An 18,586-nucleotide genomic window follows, 5' to 3' on the forward strand; every position below is an offset into this window, starting at 1 on the left:
GAAGTATCGCATCGTAATTAAAGCTCCTATTTTGTTTGTTACTCTAATCTTCTTACGTATGTCATTTGCATCAGAATTTTTAAAATAAGTCCAGTTATTTGATAGCCGATAGTGTATTAGCTTAAGCAAATTACGTCAGCTTGATTAAGTCAACGATCCAATCGAGTCAATATCGCTTTAGTTAGTCTAAATTTCAAGTTAAAAACGACAGGTCGTAATGAGTTGCCCACTGAGACCCTCGTAAGTATGATTTAATTTAATTATTCCATTTACAATTAATCGTAAATTAAGTGAAGCCCAAGAAGGCGACCAACTGAGCGAAGAATGTGGGATGCTTTACGGTGAATACTTGATGTTGGACAAGATTTTAGAAGCCCAAAGACTACTCAGCGAGCAAAATAACCAACCCGTGCACGACGAGCATTTATTTATTGTGACCCATCAAGGTAAAAAACCCACTTAACCGTAATTAACTATAACAAGTAATTCCAGCGTATGAGTTATGGTTCAAACAAATAATCTACGAGCTGGACTCGATCCGCAACATTTTCAGCGACGTTTTAGAAGAGTCGCAAACTTTGGAAATCCTCAAACGCCTCAATCGTGTTGTTTTGATCCTCAAGGTTCACAATTTCGCAACAAATTGCGGTCACGAGATAAAACTGTCGCAATTGTAGGTTTTGGTGGACCAAGTAATGATTCTGGAAACGATGACACCGCTCGATTTCATGGACTTCCGGTGTTATCTGCGGCCCGCTTCCGGGTTCCAGAGCCTGCAGTTCAGGCTCCTGGAAAATAAGCTCGGGGTGCGCCAGGAAAACCGCGTCAAATACAACCAGAATTACTCGAAAGTGTTCGGAAACGACGAAAAAGCGCTCGAGCAAATCGCCAAGTCGGAGAAAGAGCCGTCTTTGACCGATTTGGTCCAGCGGTGGCTGGAGCGAACGCCGGGGCTGGAGCTCGAGGGGTTTAATTTCTGGGGGAAGTACCAAAAAGCGGTCGAGAAGCTTTTAACCGAGCAAAAAGAACTGGCGGAGAAAGAGGAGGCGGAGACTTTAAAGCGTTACAAATTGAACGATTTGGAGAAGAGACGCGAGGTTTACGAGTCGATTTTTAAAGTTGAGGTCCATGAGGCTCTAATGTCGCGCGGCGAGAGGCGCTTCTCACACAAAGCCCTGCAAGGGGCTATCATGATCACCTTTTACAGGGACGAACCCAGGTTCAGTCAGCCCCACCAAATTCTAACACTTTTGATGGACATAGACTCGCTGATTACGAAATGGCGGTGTTAGTAAATCCGTACGTCAATTGTTTTTGTTTAAATTTTATAATTTCAGATAATCATGTTTTGATGGTGCAAAGAATGATTGGTTCTTCGCAGTTAGGAACAGGGGGCTCTTCGGGGTATCAGTATTTAAGGTCAACGTTAAGGTGAAATTGATTTCAACACGGTTTTTGCAATGTTTGATTTTGTTTTTCAGCGATCGGTATAAAGTTTTCGTGGACCTTTTCAATTTATCGACGTTTTTGATACCACGGTCCTACATCCCCCCCTTGTCTACGTCTATGAGAAGTCATTTGTGCAATTGGGGGTCGGCGAATAGCACCAATAACGTGTCGAATGGAAACAATTAATTATTTCGTTAAGTGAACGCAATTTTACTAATTGGACGCACTTATTTATTAATTTTTACTCACCTGAATTTGAATTTGCGGCACCTGTCACTTGTAAACTGTCAACTGTCAAATAATGTACAGTCTAGGACACACTAAATGCACGGGGCAATTGAATAAAATTAATTAAAATAAAGCTCTATTTAATTAACAATACAAAATCCACACTAACCTATATCACTGTCATTAACGACCTTCGCTCATTCGCGTCTTAATAAACCTACCGATATACTGTAAGGCCATGAAAGTCTTGTTAGGTGTGAGCCTCTGCCTCAATAAATAAAAGCTGGCACTTCTAACAAGCACCAAAAATATGATAAGTGCGACAATATCAACCCAAATAACCGAATTATTCATTGCCATTATTTCGATAAATTCATCCAAGTCGGTAAATATGCAAAATTCCTCTTCTTCGGGACATTGCAACTTTCTTCCCCTCAACATGACTAAGACTAGGGCCTCGAACGAGTACCTCAGATAACTGAACCGCATCATTATTTTGATAAGGATGGGAATACTGGCGTAGCCTTCGCCAAAACCGTAAGCGGAGAATACTATAAATGGTACCATCATGACGGGCCCGACAAACATTCCATTCTATAAAAAGAACCACTTAATTTCCCTATAACGTCACAAAATAACCACTTACAAGTAAGTTGAGAGTCGATGAGATTAACAACCCGAAGCTTTCGGATATGATACTTGTTAAAAAACAAATGGCGAAGAATGGTACTATTCGTTCGATTTCCAGAGGTTGGTACGAGAAAATATATACCATACTGAGGTACAAACTACCCAGAATCATCTGTACTGGTAGCGTTGATACTGTTAAGGCACAAAAATAAGAACCTATGCTGTACCATTGGTTGAAGTGTTCCCGTTTTAGGTACTGTATCTCTAGAGGGACTAGGGTTTTTCATTATTTTTTTTCGACTGGTAACAAGTCATACTTACACGATAACAAGACTGGCATCATGGGAATATACATAAAGAAGATAACACAGGTGAAGAAAAACCCGAAATTAAAAATCGTCTTGGACCCATCTTCCCCAATTCCGATGTACAAGTTCCCAATCAGGAGCCCCAAAATGATATGTAGCACCACTTTTAGCAACAAATAGCTCTTGTTCCGCCACATCTGCACCCACATTCGCATCAGCAATATCTTAAATTGGTCCCAACTCGAGTTCTTCCCCTCCTTACTGGACACAATTTCAAATATTTCCATTTTCTGGCTACTTGAGGTGCTCTCAAACAGCGGTACCACACTGTCTTTGATAAATTCATTGCGGCCATTGTCGATTGCCGACACCATTTTGTCCTGACAGTCGCCATATTCCCCCGAACACACCTCCATGACTGCACAAAAAGTTAATAATCGGGTTTAGGCTTGGCTTAAACTTACTGAAATCCGCTGGGTTGTAATGTGTGGGGCAAGTAATACCGAGTGTTGATAAATATGGGACCGCCTCCGGGCCGTAGCCTTGATACGTGCATTGTCCCGACGAAATTACGTAAACTTTGTCGAACATTGAGAAGAGTTTGGCACTTGGTGTGTGGATCGAGCATATCACAGTTCGGCCCCCGGCGGCCAGTTGCTTGAGGAGGGAGACGCATTGGGAGCAGGACAAGTCGTCCAAACCGCTAAAAAAACAGTTTTCACAAATTGCTAAAATGGGATTCTGCATTGCCGACGTGACCGGGGAAACACCAACGATTTGATTGCGTGCTATTAGTAAATTTAATGACGTTATATCACGGCGGTTAACTAACGACGTTACGTCATGCTGGATTTTTGTCATTATTGGTATTGAAGGGGCAAGGATTCGGCCGAGAAAAAAGCAATTGCATAAATGGATGAGTTTTTGCGTGTCCAGTCTAGGACGTAACAAATGCACCTATTAGTGTAATTACGGTCGAAGGCCGTTTTTTCCCCGCTAATTACTTGACTTTGTGCATACAATTAATTACTCACGTTGTCGGTTCGTCCAAGAAAAGTACAGGTGGGTTGTTCAACAGTTCCAGAGCTATAGATAGCCGTTTCCGTTCCCCTCCTGACAGTTTGTTTGTATGTGTATTTCTCGTGTTACTCAACCGTAACAATTCTAAAATATCTAAAATCTAAACACGGAGTAATTCCCCGAGTGATTTGAATCAAACCAACTAACAATTTTCGATTTGTCTTCCACTGAAATGTGTTTGCCGAGCTTGAGGTTCGCCGCGATCATCATAGCCTCGTCCACGCTCAGCAGCGGTTGTATAAGATCTTCTTGCATAATATATCGAGCGATCTCCCTAAATTCTTTAAGGTTTCTCGGCTCTCCGTTGATTAAAATAGTGCCGGTGGCTTCTCGACACCTAAAACAGCTCGGTTTTGCAATCGGCGATAAACCCACCAAAAACATACTTGTAACCGGCTAGAATATTCAGAAGAGTACTTTTCCCCGACCCGGAAGGCCCCAAAATTGCGGTCAATTGGCCCGAGCGAAATTTCCCACTAATGCTGCGTAGGATTAGCTTAGAACCTGCAAAAATTACATAACTGAAAAGTGAAAAGGTCACTGCCACTTGAAAACAATTGAATTAATTCCTAATGTATTTTTTGCGGTTTGACGACAAGCCTCAGGCCGATTTGCTTTCACTAATGCTTGCGGTTTCTTAAATCAACACTCTATTAAAATAAATAGCAAAAACCCTTTCTTTGCTTTTTCACACTTTCACGCGGTGAACGCTTCGATTACAAAAATATAGTCAGTAACCTAATTTTTCGGTTGGGAGATAAGTGCGATAGAGAGTTTAAAGGCCGAAATAATTGTCAACAAGCCCGAACAAACAGCCAATTATTGTGCTATCAAAAAGGAATTGGTCTTTTTCTACCACCAAATTATGGTTGAACGAACTTTTAACGATTAGAAAAGCATTCGCTTATCTACCTTGATATGATTTCTCTTAGAGGCGCAGTCACTCGGAAATTTTGACCCAGACCCGGACCCAGACTGGAAAAATAGCCAAGTTTTTTAAGCTAATTATTTCTATTTTTTTTCGTGTACCCACACTATTAAAACACCCATTTCAGTGTTGAAATGGAAGTCATTAAGCACCCATGTCGGGATATAATTATTTATTTTTTTCTTTGCAAATTGAAAGCAAAATCCTGTTTTTCAGATTTTTTGATGTTTTTGTAGATTACTTTACAAGCAAGCTATTTAAGCACTCCTTTGGCAAGACATTTTCAAAATAACTGGGTGTAGAGGAATACTAGTGACAAATTAATTGTTGCCAATATTTTAAAGAGAAAAATATAGAAAGTGACAGCGGTATTTTATTGATTTGAAATTAGCTGTAACATAATTTCACAATAAATATTTTTTACTAGTCCTCGTGACAAATTTTAAATATTGGTAAGAGATTTTTTTCTGACTGGAATCGATTACAGTCCCAGGTATTAAAGCACTCATTTAAGTGCGTTAATGTCCTAGGATAATTTGCGCCTTTATGATGGTGGCGTCTTATTATTATTTATATTATTAAGGGTTCTTGTAATAAGCACTGATTAGATTAATAAAAAAACACTTTTGGAGTGCTGATACGGATCATTTCAGCCTTCATTTGATAATAAAATTGTTTGTGGCAGGTTGGTATCGATGACGTGAACGCCACGGGCGCCTAATTGTAAAAAATTCCAAAAAAATTCGGAACGATGCTCTTAGCTAATGATTCATCTCGCGTGGGCATTTGAAATTGCACAAATCACAATTTCACTGTCGTTTTATTGTTAAATACTTTAGTAGTACCGTACGAGGCAATGGGGTTCAACGACCTCGCGAAATTGGGTCAATAAAATGTATTTGATATCCGAATCTGTGCAAAATAATGACTTGAGTTGGTACAAACTTGACCTCCATTATAATTTTAATGCTTAGTTACGTTTATCTCGACTGCTATTAACATAGATAAGGCCAGGAAATGTAAACAGTTTGTCGGCGACAATTTTTCTATTGACGTTTAGTGTTTCGTATTTTTACCAGAATTTGTAATTAGCGTTACGCATCACAGTATTGGGAATAATTAAAGTATTGCAAATCGCTGGAGATTTCGAAATGGTTTCTATTGAACTGGAATGTGTGAAGTAATTGCGATTTTAGAAAAGCGGGCGCAAGATGGCAGATTTTGCGGTGGTAATGAACTTGGAGCCGATTTATGTAATGAGCACGTATTGTGTCATTTGTTATTTATTTACATAATGAAAAAATCTGCATTATATAATTGCTTGACGTCAAATCAATCTGGAGCTGTGATTACATTAATGGTACTTTTTAGCGCTTGTGACGCATGAGCTAAGTGCCGCCAGCGATTTTTAATAATTTCGAAAGGAGGAAAACAATGCTTACGCTTCCGGAATTAATTTTCAAAAAATCTATTGTCTCGAAACAATTGAAATAAATCAGCCAGTCATTTTGTTTTTTGGAAAAATTTTAATTTCGTCCTCGATTTAAAATAAGACAGTAAAGGAGGGTTGATCGGCGGCTCACCTTTCCTGCCTTGTGGCACAGTGTAGGTCAGGTCTTGAAACTCGATCTCCACCGCCGGCCTTTGTGGCAGATTCAGGACGTTGTTTTTACGGATCTCTTCAAGATTTTCATCCATTTTTTACTTTCACTCTACATATATTTACGTTTTTAATATTTAAAATCTAACCGGTTATAAACGGCGAAAGTTACACTCATGAGATAATCAATGCGAACTTAAAAACACTCAGCGATCGACTGGCTAAGGAGGATGGACTCGCTTGGAAATGCAACATTGAAACCCCTCTTTGTGGCTCAGCTACAACTGACTCATTTTAAGCACGTTAGTAGAACACATGCGCCTCGAATTGTTTATTTACATCGAATTAGAATGACGAGGCATGTTGTCGGGGGCGTCACTTGCATCGAATTTCCCTGTTCTAGAGCTGCAGACCCGAATTAAAATGCAGCAAAACGAGGTTTATGACTCGTACTCGAACGGAATTTTCTATTGTGTGGTTAGCCAATTCATTTTCTCCATCGGGGATTTCTCACCAGGGTCGATGGCCTATCGATCTTCGGGGAATTTAGGGATTTTTTTGGCAGGGGCAACGACAGCGCCGCACGTGTGAAAAACAAGTTCAACTAACTCGGCAAAATTATCTCAATTTTTTCTTCTTCAGTACACTGTCTTGTTTTTCAAAATGGCCATTAAAACACTCAATTATTGCAAGGTTGGCAATCAAATCGAAAATCAAAATTACAACCGCTGCCAACTGCACTTCCCAAGCTCATTAGTTATTACTCATGATTATGTTTGTTATTTCTATAACAATATTTTTCATACTAATATGGTCATCATGAAGCTCTGATTACCATAATTGTTTTCGATTGCTTCTCGTCATGCAATTACCGAATTAAAACCAATTTCCATCAGTCATTAGTATTTTTTTATTTATTATTGTGAGCTGTAAATTATGCATAAGCCCGTGGGCATATTATGGGAGTGCAATTTCTTGCACATCGTGTGGGTTTGACAACCTCTTCAATTCAATGCAAATGACAGATCAGACTTACATTTAATTTGACATATAATCAGGGCCAACTTGCGCAACGCTATTTTTAAATATGAAATAAATGACAAGTAATAATTCAAATACAACAATTACTTATAATTTGACAGGTAATCAAGGCCTGCTGAGGTCACCACACTTGATTACAATTTCAAACAATTGAACATTGTTGGGAATTGCAACAATGTTCGTTTCTTTAATTACAACAGAAAATTAAAGCCAAATGAGACACTTTAATAGGAAATATCTAATAATCTAATGATGACTCAGAATATGTAATCACCGCAACTGAACTTTGGTAACCCGAAAAACAAGTCTGACTGAACAGTTATCATTTTTTTAATTACTTTTAACAGAATCGTCACTATGTATTTTTAAATCAGTTGTTTATTATTTTAATTAAAAAAAAGTTAATTATCCGAAGAATTCAGTCGGGAACCCCATATAATAATTAGTTCCGAGGTTCGACTGTAATTATTTTTAATTTGGCGGATAATCAGGGCCGGCCGAGATAATTTTAATTAAATCTAATCAGGGCCAACTGAAGATAAACTTCAGTTATAATAAACTACAGAATCTTCCTGATCAAGTTTTATTGTTACCAAAAAATAAACAAACATTCATTTAGACCGCAATTTAATAGAGACGCAGGTAGTTTTTAAGTATTTTTAGTCCAGTTCACCTTCAAAATCAAAAAATATTAAACTCGAAAAATTGCAAAAAGCATTAAAAAAATAAGTCTGTAATTTTAATTATTTATTTATTTTAATTAAGAAAAAGTCAATTATCCGAAGAATCCGGGGAACCCCTTACTATAATAATTAGTTCCGGTTACGGAGGTTCGACTGTAATTGTTTTTAATTTGACGGCTAATCAGGGCCAGCCGAGATAATTTTTAATAAAATCCGATCAGGGCCAACTGAGATAAATCTACTTTCAGTCAATCCACCACGGAATCTTCCTGATCAAGTTTTGTTACCAAAAAATAAGCAAAAATTTGTCTACACCGCAGTTTAACCACAGACACAGGTAGTTTTTTAAACCAGTTTACCTCCAAAACTAAAAAATACAAGCTCGAAAAATTTGAAAGGGTGGGTGAGCCTGTAATTCTTAGTATCAGCAACGCTGTAACTACTTGTTAACCAATCAAATTTGTGTAATTAATTTTTTGCCAGTGACGTAAGCACGAAAAATGCTACACTTTCGAAAAATTTAACGTATTTGTAAAAAACTAACTGGGACCTTGAGTGGCCAATAGTGCGACATTTCCTTATCATCGACCACTTCTGTATCAATAAAAAATTGTTTGTTATAAAATCAAACACGCGTTCGGTTAAATTAGCACAAGTATTAATTATTCGCGACAAAATAAGCACGTAATTATACATAGAACACGGCAAAAAAATTCAAAAGGTTACATTATAACACGTGTCGTTAAAAGCAGACTGAAATGGACTTTGAACATCCATCTGGATTTTTTTCAGAATACAACGACCCGCCAGTTGCGAGAATTGAAAAATACAAAAAATAATTGTATTTGTGTGTCTTCGTCGCTAAAATTTGATTTAGAAAACCTGACCGTTCCACATTGCTTAATTAATCTTTATGTAACGGTTTCCTTAATCGAATTAAATTTTGCCAAGCGTGCTTTCTCGAAAAGTGTCGAATTTACTGTGCGTTACGCGTTATGTAACACAAGGAATCGAAATCGAGTCTGGGTCAATGTCGGTATGAAATTCCGCATTAAAACCCCATCAGTTACTTTATTTTGTTGGAAATAATGTGTTTCATGGTCGTGACTCGAGTCAATGTTAAAATAGGCAAAATCGTTTCCCTTGGCATAGAAATAAATTCAGCTAAAGTCGGCTTACCTTCGAAACTCACCTCCACCTTTGTCGAAACACCTTAGGCTTATTATCTCGAATTAACTCAATGCCGGGTAATCACAAATGCGGTAACTTTTAAACAATTTATTAAACATTTTTTGTACATAATTGATACGGTATATAAGTATTAAAATATCTCTATAATTAGCGTATAAAAAATATAAATCGTATGATGGTCCAAGAGTACCTAAACAATTTTCCTTTATCGAAGGGAACCAGTCATGGGCAAATTCTGGCAAGTTTCTCCTATTCAAAAATTTCTTTTTATAAATAACAGACAATCACAGCCCTACCTATCTACTATCACACGTGTTAAATAAATTGTTAGATATGAAATAACAATAACTTGGACACAATATGACTACGCTACGAACCGCTGCATCACCACTTAATTAACTATTCAACGAGTCGACTTCAGCTTCCACTTCAAGAACATGTAAGCGGCTATTCTCAGAATGAAGAAAATCGCCACAAGGGCCACAATATCAATCATGTAGTTTGAGTGAATCATGTCCAGTTCTTCCAGAGTGGTGGTGGGCGATTTAAAGTGACAGTAAGACACGAAACATTGCAACTTCGGCCTGTCGAAGCCGTAAGTGGCCAGGGCTGTGCCCTCAAACCCGTAGCGGATGTAGGACAGGTAGGTGATCCAGCGCAGGTAAATCGGAATGGCGTCGAAGGAGACAAAGAACCCGGAGAAGAGCAAGAAAGGGACCGACATGACCGGTGCCAAGAAAACGCCGTTCTGAAAGAAAACAGTTCAAGGGCTTTACTGATAGGAACGGAAGTGACCTACATGATAACTGATAATTAATAATTTCAACTAGTTTTTATAACCTTTAGTCCGACAAGGCTAGTGTTTAATGACTAATTAAAAAATTTACGATCTGCTCGAACGAAAGACATCAATTACTAAAATAATTGCTTTGCACAAGTGAGCCGGGGCCGAATGACATTTGGTCACAGCCGACTCGAGTGTTGCTAATTTCCTGCCATTATCTCGCAGGATTTTAAGCGTAATAACGCGATAAGTAGAAAGTACTTAACAATCGAAAAAGACGAAATGAAGTAACGAAAGCTTACACAACCGAATTTTTTCTGTGATTACGTGTTTCCTACATGTTGCAAGTCAACGGGTTTATCTAAGTTCAGACATAAAAATTATGTTTTTGAGCGCCACCTGTAGGCTTTAAAACGGAATAAAGTGCACGAAAAACCGCCTCAATTTGCGAACTTGGAGCAAGTGTACACATAAATTAAAGAAATGACGTTTGCCGTATGCAAATAGCCATTAAGTATCCATTCAAGCGCTGAATGCAGTTATTAGCACATTTTTTAGTGGTTGGACTTGTAAACACATTAACATATCGTGCTGCGAAGTCCATTTTTCTTGTTATGTAGGAAGTCGGAGAAATGATAAAAATCGTCCGATATAATCAGCTTTGACGTGCTGTGGGTAATTATCATTGACCACACATGACTAATTAATTTATTCACGTGATGGTACAAAAACATTGTTTTGTAACAATGAATCATTATAATTACCTGTACATTCATTGCAGCCCCTACGACGAGTCCAACGCTTTGTGCTACGAAAGAAACGAGTAAACAAGCGCCCAAAAACATCAAATAGCGGTTTAATTCAGGCGGCTGGGACGTCATAAAGTAGACTATTGTTACGTACAGTACGCAGAAAATTGTCTGAAAACAAAAATTAGAGCCGAGTCGCATACAAGTTTTTTTCTTCAACTCACTTGGAATGGTATATCTGATATCGTAATGGCTAGATAGTACGATCTGAGCGAATACCACCGATTGAAGTGTTCTTTAAGCAAAACGGGCATTTCTAGAGGGAATGATAAGATCGTGATGGTCATTGAAGTGTACATTAAGAACAACATATTGAAGAACAAAAATCCTAAATTACTGAGGACCTTAGCACCGTCATTGCCAATTTTGAAATACAAAGCACCGATCAAGAAACCGACCAGGATGTGCGCAAACAAGCGCAGATACATCAAAGTCTGGAACGGAAGTAAAAATTAATCCCACTTAATCCAAAAACACTAACTAATTTACCCAATCACGTCTGCTGAACAGCAAGGCACGACTCAAAATGATGAAAAACTGCTGAAATTCGGAATTACCGTAGCGGGGCTGACGGGCCGGAATGGCATTCTCTAAAAGGGCCGTATCAGCGTTGGCCTTTTCGTAGTTTGTGGTGATGGGCGGAGGCGCAGGCAAATCTGAAATTAATCAAAGAAATTGCATTTTTTTATCTGACTTGTTGAATAATTTATAATAGTAAAAAAATCAAAAAAGCGCCATCTGTGCGCCACGCTGTGAAGTGAAAACCTAGAGCCTTAACTAGCCTAGCCTCGGCCATCGCGGAACTTGCGCAAAACCAGAAAAATGAAACTAGTTTTGCCGGAAACCGGTCAGCATTCCCTTGCATGAAAGCATCGTAATGGCCTCCGAAAAAAATGCGAATAGTTTGAGCAAAGTTCAGGTTATTACGTCCCAAGCAGCTCGAGTGCACTTCAATTGTTTCTAAAAATACAACTGGTTTTGATTGATTTTTCGCCTCATAAACAACATGCCAAACATGGAAAAGTACATTACGTCTAAATTCGAACCGATTTGCATGACAGACGAATTTATTTGTGTATTTAATTACGAGATAATTGCGCGTTGGTTAATCCGGCAAAAAATTATTCAAATTCTCGCAAAGACGTCTCCAACTTTCCGTTACGTAAAGAACAAGTTTCATTTTTTGCGGTGTGATGAACTCGATACTCACTCTCTTTGGCGATGTCGTTAACGGCATTTTGCAGCATAAGATTTTTGTTTTCGGTGGCGTGGTTCGCATATCCTTTGCTTATGTCATTGGTAATAACAGTTGAGTTATTCAAGCCGTTTGTGATTTTTATCTCTGGGAAAGGTTTCCCTTCTCTGATATCATTTTTCCCGTTATCAATCGCCTCGACCAGCTTCCTAGTGTGGTCACCGTACTCGCCACAGGCCACTTCGATGATGTACGACGCTGGGTTGTGGTACGATGGGCATTGGAGTCCCAGCGTGGCCAAGAACGGCACCAACTGCTTCGTGGAGCCTTGGTACACGCACTGCCCATCGGCAAGGGTATACAAATGGTCGAACATCTCGAATAGCCTCGCCGAAGGCTGGTGGATGGTGCAAATGATGGTCCTCCCTCCTCGTGCGAGAGTCTTCAATAGTGAAATACACTGGAAGCACGAGGAGCTGTCAAGGCCGCTGGTGGGTTCATCAAAGAACATGATGGGGGGATTGCTGACCAGCTCTAAGGCGATCGAGAGACGTTTTTTCTGACCACCCGACAGACCACTGGTCATCGTTTTGCGATGATCCAGCAGGCCGAGAGTGTCGAGGATTTCGGTGATCTGGAATTAGTCAAATTGAGTGATTTTCGAGGAGGTGTTGAGGGCGTCTTACGATGTCTTCACGCTCGGATTTTGATTTTTCGCCGATTTTGAGTTTGGCAGCGACGTTCATCGCTTCGTCCACAGTTAGGTTGAGGTGCAGTTGATTGTCTTGCATTATGTAAGCGGACAATTTGCGAAATTGGCTCAAATCACGCTCGCTGTCGTTCATCAGGATTTGGCCCTGCACTCCGTCCGTTCTAACAAAATTGCATTTTAAAATAAAAAAATCTCGAAATTTGACCTCATCATACCAATTTTCGGATTGGCAACAGTGCCAATTTTGACAACGTGAAATCAATCAAAATATTGATGTTTCTCGAAATTACCACATGTAATTGGGTAAAAAAGTGTTTGACAAGAGCAAACAGTCGCTTGTTTTCGTTGCACATCTTCAAATTTACACAACACACATAAACTAACTTTGTTTAATTTTCATTAGGTTAGTGGCATAAACTTTTGTTGGCAACTCTGAGTTTAGTTTTTTTAATTATCCAAGGGTGCAAAAAATTATTTGTGTAGAAAATGTTTTTATAACATCTCAGGATTTTATCTTACAAATATTGTGATGAAAGATGTTCTAAATTAGAAAAAACTGTGATATTTTATCTTCATAAATAACTTTTTATTCGTCTTGTCTATTATTATGTAAGTGTCTAAATTGTGTTTTTTGTGTGTTACGAATTTAATATTAACATGTTTTAGTCTTAATCTTAAGTAAATCTACTTGTAGCTATTAACATTCTCGTATTCGTTGTGACATGTTCTTTGCCTAATGGATTTTTTTCGGAATAAATCAGGATGATATGGGAGGTTTAAATTTTAACAGCCTACTAGATTTTTTTCAAAAAATTTTTTTGCAGAAATCTCACAAAAATGTAAGTTTTTTTTACTCCAAAATAAAGCTAATTTTTCGAGAAACTGTTTTACATTATTATTCTCCACACTCATCTCCAACATTAATAACGATAAACACTGAAATTTTTAGCCTGCATTTGAAAAAAAAAACGGAATTTAAAGTGGGCCTTGAAACCATGTATCTTTGTGAATCTTTATTTTATTTCTAACATTTGGACTACTATTTGAACTCGGAATTCGCCAATTTGGAGAAACCCTATATAGGGTGTTACGTTTGAAAAAAATTGAGTTTTTGTCATTTGTAATTTGTCATTTACAGAAACTCGTAGTAAGCCTTGGAATACCGACTCCGAGTTCGATTTGATTGGAAAAAAGTTGGTTAAGTTATCTTTAATGAATCTGCAGTTATAAATTTTTCTGTGGGCCAAAAACTATGACAGATAAGTTGAACAAACCTGGGCGCGTTGTATCGACAATTTAGTCGATATTTCAAAAATGAAGCAAAAATTTGGGGTATTCATTAAAAAAAACAGAACTTCTTTAAGTATTTTATTTTGGAACACACTCTACACAAATTAATTTTTTTTGGAATTTGCCTGATTATAAGACCTATTATTTAAAAAAATCGATAGTTTGCATAGAAAAAAGTAGTATGCACGCACTTCTGGCTCATCCTGTATATCAATAACTGTCAAACGTTTGAAAAGTTTCAAAAATAACCACCGCTTTTTTTATTTCGAAGTTTAAATCTATGGATAATACCTACACAGAAAATGCGATTTTGAATTTGAAATGCCATTAGAATTGTATAATTTGACATATTATTTCATATTTTTCCAACTATTTCACATTTTGTAAATACATTATGAATGAAAAATTCTAAATTCCCAGAAAAAACTCACGTATAACGTACAGAAATCCATTTATTTCGGTTGACAGTCAATAGAAATGTTTAAAAATTACCCTAGTTTTTCGTTATTTCGCGAACCAAGGTTGGTACCCGTGCCATTTTCGCCGCTGAAACCGTGAAATCAAGATCCAAAGCAAAATGATTTCACGAATTGATTGAATTGACCTAATTAGGCGCACGTAATAACCCTCTTTAATTGAATTAACGTGGGAGCCTCGTACATTAATTCGCCGTTAAGCTTCTCCGGCGGCATATTTTTTCTGTTCAATGACATGTTCCCATCGAATATTATGTGATTAAAATCAAATTAAACATAATTTAGCCGAGATAATTAGTATCAATTTATTAATGTCAACAGTCATAAACCGAGCCACGTGTCGATTCAAGAAAAATGACTTTATTGTCCGGAGAACGAGTAAATACGTAATTTTTCAATTCCGTGCCTAATTAACCTTACGGAGGTCAAGCAAAAATCTAACCGCTCTTCCAGCGATGATTAAATTTTAATAATTTCAAATTCTGGGAACAGTTCGCATAAATTACTACAATTTCATGAAAAACAATGACCGCTCGTTGAATTTCAATCACTCGAACGAAAAGTCAGTGATAAAATTCCTCCTAGAATTGGTATAATAAAGGTCAAGTGGGTCAAGCACAATCCTCGTACGTGAGATTGATAAAAGTCCAAATGTGCTCGTAAAAGCGCTTTCGAATTGCGAAACGACGACCTACCTGTACCCCGTGAGGATGTTGAGAAGGGTGGACTTGCCGGCCCCCGAGGGGCCCATGATCGCCGTGAGTTCGCCAGATCGCAGCCGCCCGCTCACAGACTTGAGAATAGTCTTTTCGGCTGAAAATTAGGACAAGTGTCATGAAATCGGGTTCAAAAGTGCAGCAGTGGGATTTTATCTTATCACGAGTGATTCACAACGGCTTTGTCTTTGGATGGATTTAAAGTCCGAAAAGTTGACATTGGGGGAAACCTTGAGCCTTGAGCACCCAAACGTGCCTAAGGCGAATCATTGATGGAAACACGTTTTTGTCGTAATTTGTCCAGTGCAACGGAAAATCACGCGTTTTTCGAAATTTTCAACACGCGGAAAAGCTTTCCCGTGGTTATCTCAATAAATAAACATGAACGCGATTTAAAAATAAAATTCGAGTTCATTAGCATGCCGTAGCCTTTGTTTCGCAAGAATTAATCAAAAATATTGACATCGTCACGGTTAAGTCTGGACTTTCCAATTTTTGCTCATCCCAATTAATTATAATGGGGTTCCCCTAAAAAACAAGAGAAACTTAATTTTGTCACTTGTTAGTTGGAAAGTCATAATTGTCAATTATGTCATAAAACAAACGAAATTTCGTTTTTGTGACATGCGATTGTTGCCATTGGCAACGCAACCCCAAGCCACCGATTCGCAACCGCTGGAACAAACAACTGAAGATCGCCCCCGAATCGATAAAATCCCTCCCTGTAATTCGAATTTGGCTCACCTTTGCCTTGTTTGACGGTGTATTTGAGGTTGGAAAAAGCTAGATCGACTTTAGGCCTTTGTGGAAGATGTGTCAGCGTCTTCTGTTGTGTCGGTGTGATTTGCACTTTGTAGTCGGAGCTCCTGTTTTTTAACAGAACCGTGTCAGTCGCCATTTTGTTAACAATTTCAAAAAACACAAAACGATCAAACTTCTACACAACCCACAAAACCACTCATCGGCAGCGCTCGATAAACTATGATAAATTAAATTCGATGGAATAACGCGGCGAAGGACGAGGCTGCCAGTGCAGTTCGTGCGCTTAGGCCGACTTTTGTTGTTTTGTTGATCAGAGTTGGCGCTTGCGCGCTGACAAGTCAGTGATCATCAAAAGTTGGACTTTGGGGACAGGCACCCGTACTACGGCAAACGAGAGCACAGAGGGACAAGGGTCAAGGTTCACAGTGGGAAAATGCATCCATTATCTAACGCTATAGTCACCGAAATTACAAAATATTTACTCATTTTGTACTTTGTTATTTCGGTAGTAATTGTTACAAAAATCTCGTTCCAAACAAATTATTGAAATTTATAACGTTTATAGCTGGTTTGAAGGCAACAAACAACAACATAGTAAACACATTGAGCAATTAATTATTGTTAGAAAACCGGTAATTAAAAAGAGAAATTCAAATTTGGCGCATTCGATGTGCAAACACGGCACTCGCGATTAGCTATTTAGGGTGAATTTCCCAATTGTTTGTCTTACAATTTGCTTCGATGAGTTTGCTCAAAATTTGGCAACCAAGGTTGATTTAAAACTGGTTTTCAGTAAAAGTAATTAAAACAATGAAACGAAGCAAAACAGGAAACTTAATTTGATATTTCGCTGAAATTTCATTTTTTACAAGAGACTGTAACCGTAAACCTTGAAAGGACGTTGTCATTCCGAGCAAAGGCATTTTTATAAAAAAACAAGCCAAAATTGTTCAATGCATAAATGTGATAACAGGGCTTATCTGATAAAGCTTGCGCAACTTTTTCAAGTGCACACAGACGAAAACACTTTTTAAAGAACTAACGAAATTGTTCATTGTATTATGAAAAAAAAAAAAACAGGGAGAGTGAGTTTTTGACGCCACTGTTGTAACTATAATAAATTATAAAACAGCGCTTGTCATTGGTTTTTTCGGCGCAATTTTAAATACTTTATTACAGTTATTTGCATAAATATATAGATATTATTTAACCAAATAAAATTAATTATTTCCTGGATTTTCACAAAACAAAAATAAAAAACCATCACTGAGTAGAGAAAATGTGTTACATATTGGGAAGAATGTGAGACCCTTATTTCTCATTGAAATTAATGATAAGGCGTCTAATCTGATTATAAAACCTTGAAAATTAATAAATTACTAAAATTCCGGACTTGCTCAAATTTGGCATTTTGGCCACCCTCTGAAGGCAATGACACCGGACTTGAAAATTTTCCATTCCGGAAATTCCAGCTGCATTACTTAATTCATTTCAAATGACCGGATAATTTTAAAAATTCGATTTTGTTCCAGATTTAATATCATTGAGAGATTAGAAGTATGCATATTCAGAAATTCATCGGATATTGCCTTGAAAGGACATCCACTGTCATTTTCACGGCTTTGAATTTATAATTAAATAATTTAAAGTTCCGTATTTGAAGAGATAAATCAAACAAAGACGTCACTTCCATTAAAAACTGACGTAAATATGGCACAAGAATTTTAAAATTAAATCAAGTTCTTGCATTAAAGATGATTACAAAAGCCATTAAAAATAAATTATAGAGCTTAGCGAGCGATTGATAATATTTTGCAAACGCACGGAGCCAAGCCTAGAGAAATTAATTCAATAATTTCGTATTTTGACCTTAATGAGCCACGAATATTAAAAATTAAACGAGGTGAACTTCGAGCCAGTGATGCATATTACACATATTTTGAAATTAAGTACATGCTAGTAATTGTTTATTTTTATACGAAAATGTTTACACGGTTGACCTGCAATGGCTGCAATAAACTGTAAAATGAATAATAAAGATTTAAATGAGATGCGGTTATGCAACCAACAATACGCAAGACGCGCATTTATTTCCAAAAAAGTAATTTGGAAATGAAATATGTGTATGGAATGGTCTAGATGAAAACGAAAGAAAAAAGTTTTGATTTGTTTCAAAGTAAACGTCCTAGGAAGTTCGACTTTACGATCTCTCCGATAACATTTGACCTAAATCGTGATAAAATGTCTTTTAGCTTGGCAGCATTTAATGACCTTTGAACGTGATAATTGTTGGATGAGAATTTTGACGAAGGACAGGGACGGCTTTCGGCTAGGTCGTCTAGCAAACAAAACTATATTAGCCCGCGCTAGATGGCATTTTTACTGATGAAATAATGAGTAACCTACAGCCGCAGGCGGTCAAACGTGCGCTTTCATTTCAAATATTGCAAAAACTTTTCACCACTTGCTGGGAAATAAGGGCTTACCGATTGTTGTTGAGAAGGAAATTGCGCCCCATGTTGCCCAAATGTAAAAATCCGTATGCACTGGCACTTATTTCATATCGTGGCGAAGAGTTTAACTCGACTGAGTTAGCGTGAAATTATAGCCCGATGAAAGTGAGAGTTTAGAAATCGCTGGTTGTTGTATAACTGAAAAGACGACTGGAACAAACTCTTGTCAACCTCATTTGTTTCTTATCTCT

The 18,586-nt window shown here is 37.8% G+C and overlaps 4 protein-coding genes across 4 annotated transcripts in view; 1 reads left to right on the forward strand and 3 right to left on the reverse strand.

Annotated features, from left to right (window-relative positions):
- Window positions 1-1,832, reverse strand: part of LOC659849 (uncharacterized protein) — a 34,231-nt gene extending 32,399 nt beyond the window's left edge. The window contains exon 1 of the mRNA XM_064359006.1: window positions 1,699-1,832. The gene's annotated coding sequence lies outside the window, so the exon portion shown is untranslated. The remainder of the gene's footprint in view (window positions 1-1,698) is intronic.
- Window positions 207-1,800, forward strand: v (vermilion). The gene is given in 6 exon segments (NM_001039410.1): window positions 207-240; window positions 292-446; window positions 493-623; window positions 678-1,287; window positions 1,338-1,431; window positions 1,482-1,800. Coding segments are annotated over 6 exon segments (1,167 nt in total). The 5' UTR covers window positions 207-217; the 3' UTR covers window positions 1,636-1,800.
- LOC660350 (ATP-binding cassette sub-family G member 1) lies at window positions 1,801-6,507 on the reverse strand. Its single transcript, XM_015979485.2, has 8 exons — window positions 6,207-6,507; window positions 4,082-4,199; window positions 3,843-4,032; window positions 3,650-3,795; window positions 3,080-3,318; window positions 2,629-3,033; window positions 2,324-2,580; window positions 1,801-2,271 (listed from the first exon to the last, which is right to left on the reverse strand). Exons 1-8 carry the CDS (start codon window positions 6,319-6,321, stop codon window positions 1,861-1,863), a joined length of 1,881 nt encoding a protein of 626 aa, XP_015834971.1. The 5' UTR covers window positions 6,322-6,507; the 3' UTR covers window positions 1,801-1,860.
- A 2,703-nt stretch (window positions 6,508-9,210) lies between these two features.
- LOC659288 (uncharacterized protein) lies at window positions 9,211-18,543 on the reverse strand. The gene is made up of 9 exons (XM_001813132.4): window positions 18,369-18,543; window positions 15,865-15,986; window positions 15,100-15,217; window positions 12,613-12,799; window positions 11,942-12,560; window positions 11,221-11,387; window positions 10,896-11,165; window positions 10,687-10,842; window positions 9,211-9,886 (listed from the first exon to the last, which is right to left on the reverse strand). The coding sequence occupies exons 1-9, from the start codon at window positions 18,398-18,400 to the stop codon at window positions 9,542-9,544; spliced, it is 2,016 nt and encodes a 671-aa protein (XP_001813184.1). The 5' UTR covers window positions 18,401-18,543; the 3' UTR covers window positions 9,211-9,541.
- Window positions 18,544-18,586: the final 43 nt, after the last annotated feature.

Source organism: Tribolium castaneum, chromosome 9, assembly GCF_031307605.1.
Source record: "Tribolium castaneum strain GA2 chromosome 9, icTriCast1.1, whole genome shotgun sequence".
In the NCBI taxonomy this organism is placed as follows: Eukaryota; Metazoa; Arthropoda; class Insecta; order Coleoptera; family Tenebrionidae; genus Tribolium; species Tribolium castaneum.